At 44.9% G+C, this 14,557-nt stretch overlaps 1 protein-coding gene across 1 annotated transcript in view; it reads right to left on the reverse strand.

Annotated features, from left to right (window-relative positions):
• Window positions 1-1,600: 1,600 nt before the first annotated feature.
• cacna1c (calcium channel, voltage-dependent, L type, alpha 1C subunit) overlaps window positions 1,601-14,557 on the reverse strand; it is a 239,468-nt gene continuing 226,511 nt past the window's right edge. The window contains exons 40-52 of the mRNA XM_030046392.1: window positions 14,403-14,505; window positions 14,092-14,193; window positions 13,674-13,801; window positions 13,443-13,583; window positions 11,861-12,225; window positions 11,326-11,352; window positions 8,648-8,776; window positions 8,366-8,490; window positions 8,077-8,174; window positions 7,464-7,560; window positions 7,089-7,197; window positions 6,570-6,738; window positions 1,601-5,969 (exon numbers count right to left, since the gene is read on the reverse strand). Of these exons, the coding sequence (XP_029902252.1) occupies window positions 5,457-5,969; window positions 6,570-6,738; window positions 7,089-7,197; window positions 7,464-7,560; window positions 8,077-8,174; window positions 8,366-8,490; window positions 8,648-8,776; window positions 11,326-11,352; window positions 11,861-12,225; window positions 13,443-13,583; window positions 13,674-13,801; window positions 14,092-14,193; window positions 14,403-14,505 (2,106 nt within the window). The 3' untranslated portion in view covers window positions 1,601-5,456. The remainder of the gene's footprint in view (window positions 5,970-6,569; window positions 6,739-7,088; window positions 7,198-7,463; window positions 7,561-8,076; window positions 8,175-8,365; window positions 8,491-8,647; window positions 8,777-11,325; window positions 11,353-11,860; window positions 12,226-13,442; window positions 13,584-13,673; window positions 13,802-14,091; window positions 14,194-14,402; window positions 14,506-14,557) is intronic.

Raw genomic sequence — 14,557 nt, forward strand, 5'->3', positions numbered from 1 at the left:
ACCAACATCTTCATCAACCCAGAGAGCCTCACAGTAGAAAAGCACTGCTCAAGCTGCTGTGGCACCCCTAATATGCATACTCTGACAGGGTGTGTGTGTGTGTTTATGTGTGTGTGTGTGTGTGTCGTGTTGCAGTCCTGGCTCTACGGGTTTCTTTCACATGTGCAATTGTGCATCCCCAAAGCATATAAACTTGATATTTACTTGGAAGGACAAAAATGAACTCTGTCAAAATGTCTGCAAACCACAAACTGCTCTGACACCAAATAAAAAGCTATGAAGTGAATGTAGTGTTGTATGTGCATGTGTGTGTTTTGCTTTATCTTATCCACGAGCATCTTACTCTCTGAGGTTTGGAGGTGATACTTCCTGTTCATCTTGAATCTGTTAGTCGACTGGTGAACTCAATAAGTTCATGAGCGCTGATCATGAATCACAAAACCGATGATGGTAAATTTAATGGTGACAATCTGCAGTGTGACCTCCTGGAAACCTGCACGCTGTAATTTTGCTCTGGCAGCTTTAAGAATGATTCGAGCGCGTCTTTCTGAGGTGCATGTCTGCGTTGGGGGAGATTCAAACAACTTCCTGTGATGAGGAGCAATATAATGTTGAAGATGTTTCAGCATAATTCGAGGGGTGGGGGGTTGCTCTTGAGAAATAAGCATACATTATTAAGGTCAGAAATACAATCATTATTAACCTACCTGTCAAACATCACTTTATCAATATGAATGCAAATGATTAATGATGTAATTTAATTAATGGATAAAAGTGTTAATTATCAATTAATTTGGTTACTTGACATTTTAAGAGAGTAAAATTCACTTTACATAATTATGAATGGGGATTTAGCCCTAATAGTTTTGGGTTATATGTAGTGTTTGGAGAAGGTCTTCTATAGTCTAACGTCTGGCTTCCTGGAACATTGAGAGGCAGTCCTGGCTGAACCAACAAAGAGTGCAAACAAAAATGAAAAAGTGAGGTGGAGAGGAGTACCTCCGCATTGCAGACACAAATAAATCCTTTACCATACCTAGAAAGAAACTGACTTCTTAAAATGTAGACTTATATTTTGACTCATAATCAGCTTATCATCATTAGTACACATTATTGATACTGATGCGTGGCACTCGCCACTGTTTAGCTTATGGTACACAATGATTTCACTAAAGAATGATTTCAGCACAGCACTTTTAGCCCGACAGAGGCAGAAATGCTCAAGATTTTTTTTTCTTTTTCTATAATGTTGATGTGTTCTTGGATTTGGAAAACAACAGGATAGGATGCAAAATGCCAAAGTATGCTTTTGAGTTTTTTGGGGCTGCACTATGATGACTACAAAAAAAAGGATAACACTGCCACTAAATATACACTCAAGACCCACATTTAGTTTGCATATTAATGACAGAAGTGTGTTCCCGGCACAGGATGCACTGTATGGCAGTGTGTACATGCATATCCCTCCCTGCCAAAACCCCGCTCTGCTTGAAATGTAGTAGACTAATAACAACTTCATAGTTAGCCCGGTGAAAGTGAAATTCAGAGAAAACTAGCAGTTGTTTAGAGAGCCATCACTTGCCATGGGATTGTATCTCTGGACTGTATCTCAGACTAAGCTGACAGGTATTTTCCTTTTTTTTTTTTTTTTTTTTTTTTTTTAAAGCTCATCCTCAAAATCAATTTCTTGAGTGGTGCAAGGGCATAGAAATAACATATGTGGTTTCTTGGAAGTAGTTTCTTCAGTTTGTCAGGGGATAAATTGACTTTCTAATGTAATAACTCTTTTTTTTTTTCTATGATACCTTGCTCATTGTGGTGTATCTGCATGACACGAGCAGATCACACCCCCACACACTGTCTTACTACTTGCTATAAACTTTGTCAGTGCACACCGTTTTGGTCCTTAGGCCTTCATCACAGGAGAATCAGTCTCTCCTAATGAAGGTTGTGCATTGACAATAAAGTTTATTGCACATGTTAAGACAGTGGCCGGGAATCTTCTTTTCATGCTGGTTGGTCCACAAGGAGCTGAGCCCTCCTGAGCCTGCATGAGCCTTCAGAGTCAACATTTACTCTAAAATGTGAGTGTCTCATGTTATTCCATATCACACAATGCTCGGGAATGGTAAATTTGGCCATCGGGCACTGAAACCAGCGATGAGGCACTGATTTGGTTAACTTTAGGTGAGTTGTTTTGAGGGAAGATGAGTATCATATCTTGTCCTAATTCTATTGATCAACGATCAAACAAAAATGGTCAGAGTCTATTTGGAGGCCATATCTGACTCACACAAGGGGAGCATCCAGGACTTTCGTTCCCTCTGAACTGACTCTTTTGTGACCTAAATCCAATAATTTGTCACATTAATCAAAAATGTTGGCAAAAGAACAATTGATTTTTAAAAACTTCTTTGCACTGGATTGAGAAAATTAGACATGCGTCGGTATCTGGTGAAGTGGAGGTGGGTTTTCTGTGGCCCACTGTCATACAGACTGTTGAGTTTAACCTAAACAGCCAAAGACAAGCTGTCTATTCTCCATGGACGTGGGTACAGTCTGGACTACGCACTGCTGGGAAACGTCTGCAGCAAAAACCCAAACTCACATATGTTATTCCTATGATCTTGGACCGTTTTATTAAAATTTTCAAACACAAACAAGTTGATAAAAATAGGGGAAGATCGTAGGAATAATGTGCCAGCTCGGTTTCAAGTTATTCGTTGTCGCTTAAATAGAATTATAACTGGAATCATGTGCTGTGGTCGATTTACCACAGGAGCCAAACACACGCTCTCAGCATACAGGCCCGACTTTGACAGCTTGGAGTAATCCTTATAGCTTAGCTCCAACTATGAGAATAAATCATAACAATTTGCGACACGAGCAGACCTCAGACAGAGAGTCCTGCAGCGTCTGTCCGCCAGCCGCGACATGTCATTTTGAAGCTTTAAGTGTGATTGAACGGTGAAATCAGGTGTTCCGGTGTGTTCTAGTAAATCAGGGTGTCACCCGGCTATTCCATCATGAAGCATCACTGTGGCAGTGTGACCTTGGTATTTCTACGATTCAGAGCGACCGTCCGCCATGAAGAACAAGAAGCAGCAGTCGCCAAAGGCTTGTTACCTTCTAGCCAAGCTGCAACACCGGAGCTCATCCCCACTGTGAACCTGTCACTGTAATCTCACCGGAAACCTTCGGCCTGACTCTTTTGGAAATAGAGACAAAAGAAAACACTTTGCCGTGATGACTGATGTTTGAAAATCGACCTGTTTTTCACTATGCAGCTTGGCTAAAAAGTAGAAACCGTGCTAAAGGAAACACAAAGCTTTGGAAGCATGCCTGCCCATGGTAACCCTGTGTTAAGGAGGCCCATTATCACACACACACACACACACACACACACACACGCACACACACGCCGCACGCACGCAAAACCATACTTATAATGCTACCTTAATTTACTGTCTAGGCTTAAAATCTGCTTTTTTAGAATACGTAATTCAACACACACTCAAACACAGGCGTACGCACATACAAACGCACACCCTCACACACACACACATTTTTTTCTCTTCTGGGAAAAATAAATAAATAAATAGATACAATCTGTAAAAGGTGCATACTGATAAGAGAGAGAGACCCCCTTTTAGATACACACGCTATCTCACGCACTCATACATACATCCTGTACTAAAACGCAGACGCACACACACTCACACACACACACACACACAAACAGACGTAGTATACACACTCGCGCGCAAACACTACGCCCTGCTCGCACAGGATTCGATACTTAAAACTTCTTAAAATTCTCCTAAAATAAACCGAGCAAAAATACATTTATAGGACCAGCACCCCGATTGTGCAAACAAATCAAGGATAAATTAAACCAATAACATCATGAATATAAAACAAAATAGTCATGGCTAGCCAGTTTTGCACAATACTGAACTGTTAAATACATAGTGGGTGTGGTCTGTAGAGAGTGTGTGGTTGTTATCCAATAGGATTCCACGCTGAGAGGAAGAGGAGGGTCTCGGAGAGGGAAGTGAGGTTGATTGATGGACAGATCCTCTGCAGATCCATGTCCGGAGTCTTTTTTTTTTTTTTTTTTTTTTTAAACTTTCAATCTGTCACATCCCTTCTTTCCTTCACCCTCTTTCTCTTTTGCCCTGTTCAACACAAGCCTCGCGAGGGCCCAAAACCAAAAATGAACTCAACCCAGTGATGGAAGGAGAGGGATGGGTGGAATAACCAAAGATGAGGGAGGAAGGAGAGAGGCAGGAGTGAGGAACGGCGAGGTATGAGGCAGAGAAGGGGGCTCGCAGTCTCTGCTTGGCCACCGGCTGCTCCTCCTGTTTCCTGTTTGGCGCAGGAAGTGAGCGCTGCAAAAGGAGGAGAGAGTGGCAGAGGAGGCGAAGCCAGATCAAGGTGAGTTCGTCTCTCTCTGGCTTCCCGTTGGTCAGCGGTTGAAGAGCTGGCTGGCCAGAAAGAGTCTCTGTCAGTGGCCCCCCTCCCCCACAGCGGCCATGTTGTGGCTGCTGGTCCGTCCCTCAAATCCTTCCCCCCTGTGGCTGGGGGTGGTCTGTCAGCTTAAGCCTTCCCCCAGGCTGGCAGGGCTGTGCTCCAAGGTTCCCAGCTTTGGAAGAGGACGAGGAGAAATGAGATTTCAAACAGGGTTGTTTCTTGCCCCTGTTTGCTCAATACAGCGCTTCATCATCAGTGAGCCAAGAAGGAGGAGCTGACCTTTGACCTTGAGTGGGTGCGGTCAGATATGAATCCTTTACTGACCCCCCCCGTCAAGCTGGTCTGCTGTCCCCTACCCGGCTTCCATGGCGGCCAGACAAACAACAGTAACAACCCCAAGGTAGACATAGGAAATGAAAACAATAAACACACCATGTCGACTCTAAACGATCAGACTTCCTGCTTCTGTTGTCGCCTTTACCTCTCCTTCCACCTGTCTTTTTTTTTTTTTTTTTTGCTTGACTCTGCTCCTCTGTTCTTCACACTTTGAGGACATGATAAAACTGTGAGGCACTTTAGAGACACACTCAGACACGTGTGGAGAACACACACAGTTACAGAGAATCAAAGATCACACACATACAAGCATACACTCATATAGTATAGCGTATAGTGTGACAAACTCTAATTACACAAACTTCCAAACATTCAAACACACACACACTCATATAAACCAATAAAATCATCATAATCAGGTGTTTAAGTTTGTGTCACTGGCCGCCATTGTCCAGAGGGTTACATCTGGTAGAGAGGCAGACAGTGTGTGTGTTTTGTGTGCGTGCATGTGTGTGTGTGTGTGTGTGTGTGTGAGGGGTGGGGACAGACAGAGCCAGTCATGGCGCTGTTTCCCAGCGCTGACAAGTGTCAGTCTCTGATGATGTCAGAGGGGCCAGTTGGCCAATCAAAATCCGCTGAGCTGACCCCTACAAACTCGTCACGCACTCCAAATCCTCGTCCTCCAATAGCCCGCTGTTCCTCTGCCGCCCTCCTCCAATCACAACCGAGCCTCTGTGATGCCCCTCCTCCCTGCCACCTTCCTCCTCCTCCTCTTCTCCTCCTCTTCCTCCTCCTAGCAGCTCCTGCCGCTCCTCCAGCGAGGAGGGTCCATGGATGGAGACTCCGCCTCCTCCTCCTCCTCCTCCACCTCCTCCTCCCGCCTCTCCCCCGCCCTCGCTTGGACTCAGGCCGACCGCTCGGTCCCTGTGTGTTGCTGCTGCTGTGTGGTACGGGAGGAGGTTGCCGTTGGGGCTGTGCTGGGAGATGGAGGAGGTGTTGGAGGTGGTGTTTGTGGTGGTGGTGTTGCCGTTGAGGATGTTGTCTGCAGCGTGCTCCATCTCCTCAATGGTCATGTCGCAGGCATCAGCCAGCTCGGCTTTGGTGGCCTCGATGAAGGACGGGTCTTGGGCGAAATGGCCTAAGCCCTCCGATATTAGTACCTGGAGCACGGGAGGGATGAAGGAGGTGGTCAGGGAGAAAGAAGGAGAGAGAATGGATGGAGAGGAAGTGAGGAGGGTAGAGAGAAATGGAAGGATGGGAAGGGAAGGAGGAGATGGTGGTGGCACAGGGGAGAAACAGGTGTTAGGAGAGAGAAGGAGGGGAAAAAGGGATGGATAACAAAATGAGTATGGCAAGGAGAGAGGGAGTGAGAAGGCAGAAAAAAGAAAAAGAGGCAAGGAGATAAAAAGGAAGGGTTATGTTTATGTGAGTTTATGGATAAAATCGTTAAAATACAAATTTGAGCATATAATCACTGATCTGTGTAACTACACAGTCAGAAGGTGAGCTTGCGCACCGTGCAGACACACGTAAAGACAGACGCACTGACTCATGGCTGAGTGCAGATGTTTTGTTTCAGTGAGCTACGATGGGCGATGTTCCTGCACAAAGACAATTGCAGCACTGTGTTCTATGGCAACCCCTACCCATCTGGTGCTGCCGCGCTCCCTGTAGTACGAACCAAATGCTGGGAATTACTGTGCGCTGAAGTAGTATTTCACCCAGCTCTGGGTCACACACATGCACACACACTCACTCACCGCCTCCACCAGACTGCCTGCGCTGCCATGAGACAGTGAGCTGGCATCTTTGCCCAGTAGCGAGGGCACTGTGAGTGACACCGGCCGCTGTGCTCTCTGATTGGGCACTGACACACTGGGGGTGGGGCTAGGGCTGGGCACTCGGCTGTTCCCGTTACTGTCACTGTACCTAAGGACAGTAAAATGTGTCACCGCCATTAAATGATAGCATACAACATGACTGCAACAGTTTATTTAAGATGAATCTGAACGAGAGGCAAGCAATGTGATAAGCAATGAAACAACTGAACGTAGCACTGTGCCATTTTATTGCCCTTTACTGGAGCAATAAACTTAATCCTAAATTCTAACTGCACATTAAAACAGGGTAAAAACAGAGCCCCATGCTGAAGAAAGTTAGGGTTAGGGTTCAGTCACATCAAAATATGACCAAATTGACCACTGGATAATCTTAATTAAATTTTCAGGAATTAATTTATATCAAAATTATGATTACAGCATGCACAGTTGAGCTCTTACCAAGGCCCACAGTTGACTGAGGGCAAGCTGCTGTTGAGCTTTTCGTGGGAATTGGTGCCCTCTAGCCTCAGGGAGGGCACATGCTGGTAGGAGGCATGGCCACCATGGGCTGCAGCAACAAACACAACAACAGCAAATCTCACCAAACATCAGCAACAACAAATCTCTACCATATGAACAGCATGCACTTGTAAGATTACATTAGTTTCTAAGTAAAATCATAAATAATAAAGAAATAGCTTGTCATGCCAGCTATGTGGGTGCCATATTATCCTTGCTTGTTTATTTTGAGAAAATTTAAGTAGGGATTATGCAACAGTTTTGCCAATAATCATGACCAGCAGCTTGTTTTTCCTTCCAGCTGTCAGCACTGACCTGTGGGGCTGCCTGGAGGCGTGGAGCACAGCCGACTGAACAGGGTGGGGGAGTGACTCCGTCTGAGCAGAGGACTCAGCCCTGCTACTGCCAGAGCCTGCGGGCCGAGGGAGGAGAGAGACAGTGTTAGACATGAGAGGGGTCTGAAGGTTATATCTGTGTAGTGGAATACACTGTGTGCCATTTGGCGGATGCTTGTGTTCACTGTGAGTGGATTGGGTTTCTGCACGGGTGTGAGAGTGGAGCGGCCCGGGTGGTGTTAGTGCCTTGCTCCTCCCACCAAACTGCACGCCCAAGTGCAGCTGTGCATGTATGTATATATGTCTTTGCACTGATTTGATGGTGTATGGATTTGCATATGTGTGTGTGTGTATGTTCATATGCATGTATTTAATTTTTAGTTCTTTATCATATTCTCTCAGCTTTTCATTTTTGTTGTTGTTGTGTCTCGTTGTGTTTTATTGTCTTTTTGATGTCTTTAATTTTCTTTTTTGTTTGACCGTAAAGCACACTGCATTGCATTTGATTGTGTGTAATGTGATATATAAATAAAGGTTGAGTGGTTTGAACTGGTTTGGGTGTGTGTGTGTGTGTGTGTGTGTGTGTTTTCTACCTGATGGTGTACAAGGTGTAGCGGTAGCGCTGTCTTCTGAGAGACGTCTGTCCTCGTCTGTCTCCTCAGACACTCCAGATGGAAGGACGATCTCCGCCCTGTGACACACACACACACACACACACACACACACACACACACACACACAATTAGTAACATTGGTGAAGCTGGATACTTGCAGCTAATGCTACAGACAAACTGTTCCAACATTTTCCTAGTATTAACTTTGTGTAGTGTGTGTGTGTGTGTGTGTGTGTGTGTGTGTGTGCGCGTGTGTGTGTGTACTTACCCAGTGCAGTGGGGCAGAGGAAGACTCTCCTGGGAGACTGCCACCCACCTCCTCTTCTGTCTTCTACCTCTTCCCCTTCCTCCATGGGAGTCAACTGCTTACACTTATCATCATGATACACCAGCCTAATGCACACACACACACACACACACACACACACACACAGATTAATGTAATGAACATCAATCACAATAAACTTATCTTTGTGTTTATTTTAAAGAGCATATGTGTGTGTGTGTGTGTGTGTGTGTGTGTGTGTGTGTGTGTGTGGTTCATCAGCACATGTCAGAGGAGAGCGAGTGGTCGTCGTCATGGTACTCTCTGTCGTCGCCGTAGCTTTCGTCGTACGTCTCCTCCGTCGATCCCTCCCCTCTCCTGATGATTGGCAGACGGCTGTCGCTCGAGTCCGAGCTACGGGACCACAAACCGACAAAACAAACAAACAAACAAACAAATGCATGAACAAACGTGCAAAATAAACAGAAACAGAGGCAGCAGACAGAAAAAATAGATGGACACGCACACAATACGTCGACAGACACACACAAACAGAGACAAACAGAAAAAAAAAAGAAGCAGTTGATTAGGGAAAAACCTCGGACAGCAGCTTGGTGGGAGGGAGAGATAGAAAATATCCAATGAGGCTTAACTACTGTTACCGTGGGGAGGAAGAGGAAGATAAGAGGAAGAAGGAGGAGGAGGAGGATAGTTATGATGAGGGGATAAAAGCTGGATTGTTAGAAGCAAAATGGTGGAAAAGCCTTAAAGGTAATATCCAGAATATGACAAACTGTTAGCATGATTAAGGTGCAAACATCTGTAAAAGACAAAGAGGAGGGGACTTAAGTTGATGGATTTGTAACAACTTACATTGTTAGCTAATGTCTATAATGCTACAACAGCAATATTTGAATATACTGGACCTGGGAGATAAAGTCGTGTTTTTTCCAAGTCTTAATACTGCTACGGTGAGATAAAGTTGCTCCCTTTGTTGCTGTTGTCATCATTTGAAGGCCATAAAGACCTCGAATCAAAAGCTGACAGTTTTTTTTTTTTTTTTCTTTTGGCCCGGACTTGTGTTCACAGCTTATGAACATAAAACACCCTCGCTGTCCCGATGCCTGTACTTTCCAAATGTCAGCTGAGATCTCTGTTGCAAGGTGTTTTTCTGGGGCAAGGCTTAATCTGAACGGAAACTCCGAAAATGCGTTTTGGTCTCTTTGTGCTCCACAGATGCCATGTCACCCCATCTCGTCACAGCTGTTCCATACTCCAGATGGAAGCATTGAATTGACAATCTGACATTTAAATTTCAGGCTTTTCTTCATCAGACTGTTGCCATATTATAGGAAAGACGTTTAACCTCCCCAAAACCACACGTTAACGGTAAAAAACATTACAGTGACTTGTGCTCTTAACTGGTGTGTTGATCAAAAGGTCAAGATTCAAAAGAAATTCAAAACAATAATGTTTAATTTACAAGAGTGCTTCCTCTGTTAAGCTGGGCAGCCACACAGGTGATTTCACTTGTGTTGGCTGGTTAGACCTGCCCTGCGTTCCAATACTCATACTACTATACTATTTAGTAGGGAAAAAAAGAATTAGTATGTCCCAATACATACTAAACTACATACTTTGTAAGGGCAGCTGCAGTACATACTAAAAGTAAAAAGTATAAGTATGCGATTTGGAACGCAGGGCTGGACTCAGGAGTGACTGTGCTTGACTGACATCTCATTGGCTCTCCTATGACAGGTTTGTTGCACTTGTTAGGGCGGGACAAGTGAAAACACCTGTGTAGGTGCGCTGGGTCTTTCAGCTGGTGCCTTGCTGGGAAAGCTGAATGACACTGATGAAGGTCTGGAGCTGAGAGATTGGTCTCTTCTCTTCCCCTGAATGTTTTATCAAAGCAATACAAAGGTTTTTTTTTTTGAGTGCAGACCTTCTTTTGCAAACATTATGACACCGTGCTCGTTTCACCAAATTTGAGGAAATCAGCCTGGGTTCCTTTTGTTTTCTTTAGTTGGGTGCCAGCACAAAAACTCTCTCCCACATTACTGAGACAACAGCCTGATGAAGAAAAATAAAATTTCTAAATGTCAAGGTGTCCTTTTAGCTTACAGCAATGCTGAGGCCCCTGCAGCAAACTCTGGGTTAGAACATTTCAACCAGACTGGCTATTGTTGTGGATGTGTTTGATCGAGCTCACTTCTCTGGGTGCTGTTTTCCTTGTTGCTATATCAAGCTCATCCAAAGACACAGTGCATCTGACAGCTGATACTTGCAGCCCACAACACAGTATGCACCAGAACTTCACAAAACTCTCACCACTTATCGAAGCAGGGAAAGTGAACCGCACTTTAATGTGTAGTGCAGTACTGTGAACCCTGTAATCCTCTGTGGTTATAATGCTATTGAACCTCTAAATGTACAAAGCATTTGCACTTAAAACAAGTAAGTAGTGCAAAGTATGAGCTTTCAGATGCTGCTTTACATTAATGTTTTGCTATTTCTAAGGAAAAAGTGCTGACAGTGTCTCTAACCCAGGCCTGCTTTATGCAACAGTAAAACAGAAGAGAACGGCAGCAACAAGAGCCCTCGATACGAAGGGTTTGGCCACAGTTGTACCAAAGAGCTTTGGTAAGCAAAATTCATAATAGCAGCATGTATATTAGCTTTCGCTATAGCAACCAAAGAGGCATTGTGCATAGCAACCAGTGTCACTATAGCACTTCCAGAGCTATAGTTACGCCATTCCATATTGCATTATGGAAATATACCTTTTGGAGCCCACGTAGGTGACTAACACAACACAGACTCGCCCTCTTTCTCTCTCGCGCTGTCTCACGCACGCACACACACACACACACACACACACACTTAAACACACACATAAATTCATTCATTTGCACTTTCATGCACACACACACACACTCTTTCTCTGTCTCCTGGCAACATACCGCATGAGGGTGTCATAAAAACACGTCCTGCTCGCCACCAGAAAAAAACAAAAAACAAAAAAAAAAACAAGGAAAGAGAGAAAAGGAGGGAAGGAAAATGAAATGCAGGAAAAAGAATAAACAAAGGAAGGAAAAAGAGTGAACAATCTGAGACACAAGTCATACTCAAATGTAATCTTGACATTTGGAATTGGATATTCTGTTACTCTGGAATGCTTGTAAGATTGGGGGAAAAATACAGAGGCTTCCAGCTAACTACATTTCTGTAATGATGGACAGCAACAAAGAGAGAGAGAGAGAGAGAGAGAGAAAGACACAGAAAGTCAGAGAAGTACATTGGCTGTTCCTGGCATATTTTGAGGCAACAGCCGACATTTAATTTTGGTTTATGGTCACAATAAAGTGGTTGCTGCTGCCTGAACTAGGATCAAAACAAGGATAATGATACATTGTTTCAAGTCAAAGCACCACTGCTACAACCAGGAGAAAAACATATTTAACACTTACTGAGACACAAATTTGTAAACACTCTCACCTTTTTGGAGGGAAGCACCAGGCAGACCTCGGCAGCAGGATGGGGGTCAGCGGCTGCCCCGTGTGCCCGTCCACCGTGCTTATGGACGGGCTTGGGAATCGACTGATGCCCTGGGTCGCCACCCCGCCCATGCCCGTGTTGTTGGCGTTGTTGATGTTGGCGTTCGAGCCCGATGAGGAGTAAGAGGAAGGGGTGAAGGTGGTGGAGTCCATGAGCTTCTCGTGGGACGGGCTCTCGCCTTCGCACGGCGAGCCCTTCTGGCTGATGTGCAAGGGACGCTGGGTGGTGAAAGACTGAGGGAAGGATCCACGGCCGTCGCTCTGGTTGTAGTAGTTGACGTGGTTGCCGAACAAGCCGCCCGTACGCTGTGGGGAGGGAGAGAGAGATACAGAGCAGAGGGAGGAAAAGAGGGGAAGGAAACAGACGAAACATGGGCAGATAAAGCAGGAGAAGAAAAGAAAAAATGGGGAAATGGGGAGAGGGTGGGAGGGTGGGAGGGTGAGGAGTAAGAGAGATTGATGGAAGAAAAGAGAAAAGGAGTGGGAGGGAAAGGAGGTGAGACAGAGAAAAGATGGGAAAAGAAAAGATAAGCATGGAGAAAAGAGGATGACAAAGAGGGAGGATAGCAGAAAACGATGTCATCTATTAGTCCAATGTTTTAGTGAAGTTATTATTATGTTGCTAGACTCTAACAACCAGGCAAAACTATTGCATTCAACAACAAAACTTTGCTCTGCCAAGACAAAAATGTAGAGCACAAAGCAAAGGACTTGGTGTCAGAAGCCATGGACTGTTTGTAGTTACAGAGTTTTGGTTTTCCCAAATTAGTTGGTCCTGCTTGTCCCACGGAGTTAGATGCATTTAAAATCCTCCACTTTTGGATACCGCAAAATCCACTTGTTAAAATTAGTCGTAAGGTAGAATGAGATTGTAACAGTAGCCTGATGCAGTTCCTAATTCAGTACAAAACACAACAACAGACTTTGTAGAATGACACCTGCAGGTCGGGGTCCTGTTTTACACGATTTGCAAGTTGAAATTAACAGACGTGCATCATGTCTGCATCGCACGTATTGGCTTCTGACTCCTTTTTAACTCAAGACTTGCAGAGGAGTTCTGTCTCTCATGCCATTTTGTGCCCTGAATGAATTTAAACCCAATACTTGCAAGGAGGGACACAAAATGGGGAACAAAATGGAACATGAAAAGTGTGTCTGTAGCGATGACGGTGAAAATGGCAGGCTGGTGACTTACCCTGTCAGCAAAGGAGCACAAGAGGTTGTGTTTGAATGTGTGTGTGTGTGTGTGCAGTTTTCTCTTGGAGTTACAAGCATCAGGTGCTTCCCAAAAAAATGAATCAAAATTTCATTGAATGTGTGCGGTGATAGGTAACCAGACTATGTGGCGAAAATGGGGCTTTTTGTGACCTTTAATGTCCTTTACATCCGTGCGCGTGTGCTCATGCAAGCACGTGTATGTGCAGTAAGTGCATGGAGCAATGATGGGGCTTCAAGCTGGATGCCGATCATCTCTCGCTCGCTCTCTCTCTCGGGAGAGGTGTGTGAGGGTGTGTGTATCCGACCTTTACCCTGAAGATATCGTCCTCTGATGCAGCTGAAACAGGCTCCTTCAGGCCTTTATCCAGCTCCTCCTCCACAGTCAAGTCTCCAGAGATGGCCCTCCGGATCTCTGGACCGATGTCGTGGAGTGTCCGCAGGCCCGCCTACACAAAGAGGAAAACACACTTTGACACGTACGTGAAATCCCTAATGAACCCCTGATCGCAGGCTAATATAGTGGTTTGTTTTTGTACCTGCAGAGACAGAGCAGTCTTGGGGGGCACCTTGGCCACAAGCCCCTGTTCTTTCCTCTTCTTAAACTTGCGGAAATATTCCTGGATGAGGAAGGTGGCGTAGAACTTCCCGACTGTTACTTCGTCATCTACAGGAGAAAATCAGACAGATACTCAACATGTTTATGTGGTGCTGAAAACTCTCCTGCAGTTTTTTCCTGCAGAAAACTCACTGCCAAATCATTTGTGTCTCAACTAATCGCAAAAAACATGTTTGGTATGATAAAAGGTTTTGCACGTGTTTAGTATGTGGCTACTTGTGATTATAGTACTCCCAGATGTTGACTTAACCAACAGTTGTGTTTGCTGTTGGCTCGTCTGGAGCGGAGCGTCAGCTGAATGCCTGATTTGGTGAAACTGTTTTGTAAGAACCGCTTACCACCAGCAGGGGGAACTACTTGATCCAGGAGTTTCATGCTGGTCCTCTTCCAGATCTTCTTCACGATGGCCCTCAGTTCTTCGTTAGCCTGCTCTAGGTTACCTACACACACACACACACACACACACATTTATTGGATCAAGACAGTGCAGGCTTGAAAACAACTGAGCACACAGCCAGGTCAGTGCTCAGAATATAGTACGAGTATGATTTGTTGATCTCTGTCAGACAGTGTATTTTGTGTGTGTGTGTGTGTGTGTGTGTGTGTGTGTGGGTGTATGTGTGTTTGTGTGTTTGAGTGTGTGTTTCACCTTCGGTCTTGATCCTGAGTGCGGTTCTGACCAGAGCGAACAGTGTGGCGTTAAACATCACCGTTCCATCGCTGTTCAGAGGCATGTTCATTGACACCAGGCGCTAAAGCAGAGAAGAGACACACACACACACGCACACACACACACACACACAC

Source organism: Myripristis murdjan, chromosome 23, assembly GCF_902150065.1.
Source record: "Myripristis murdjan chromosome 23, fMyrMur1.1, whole genome shotgun sequence".
Lineage (NCBI taxonomy): Eukaryota > Metazoa > Chordata > Actinopteri > Holocentriformes > Holocentridae > Myripristis > Myripristis murdjan.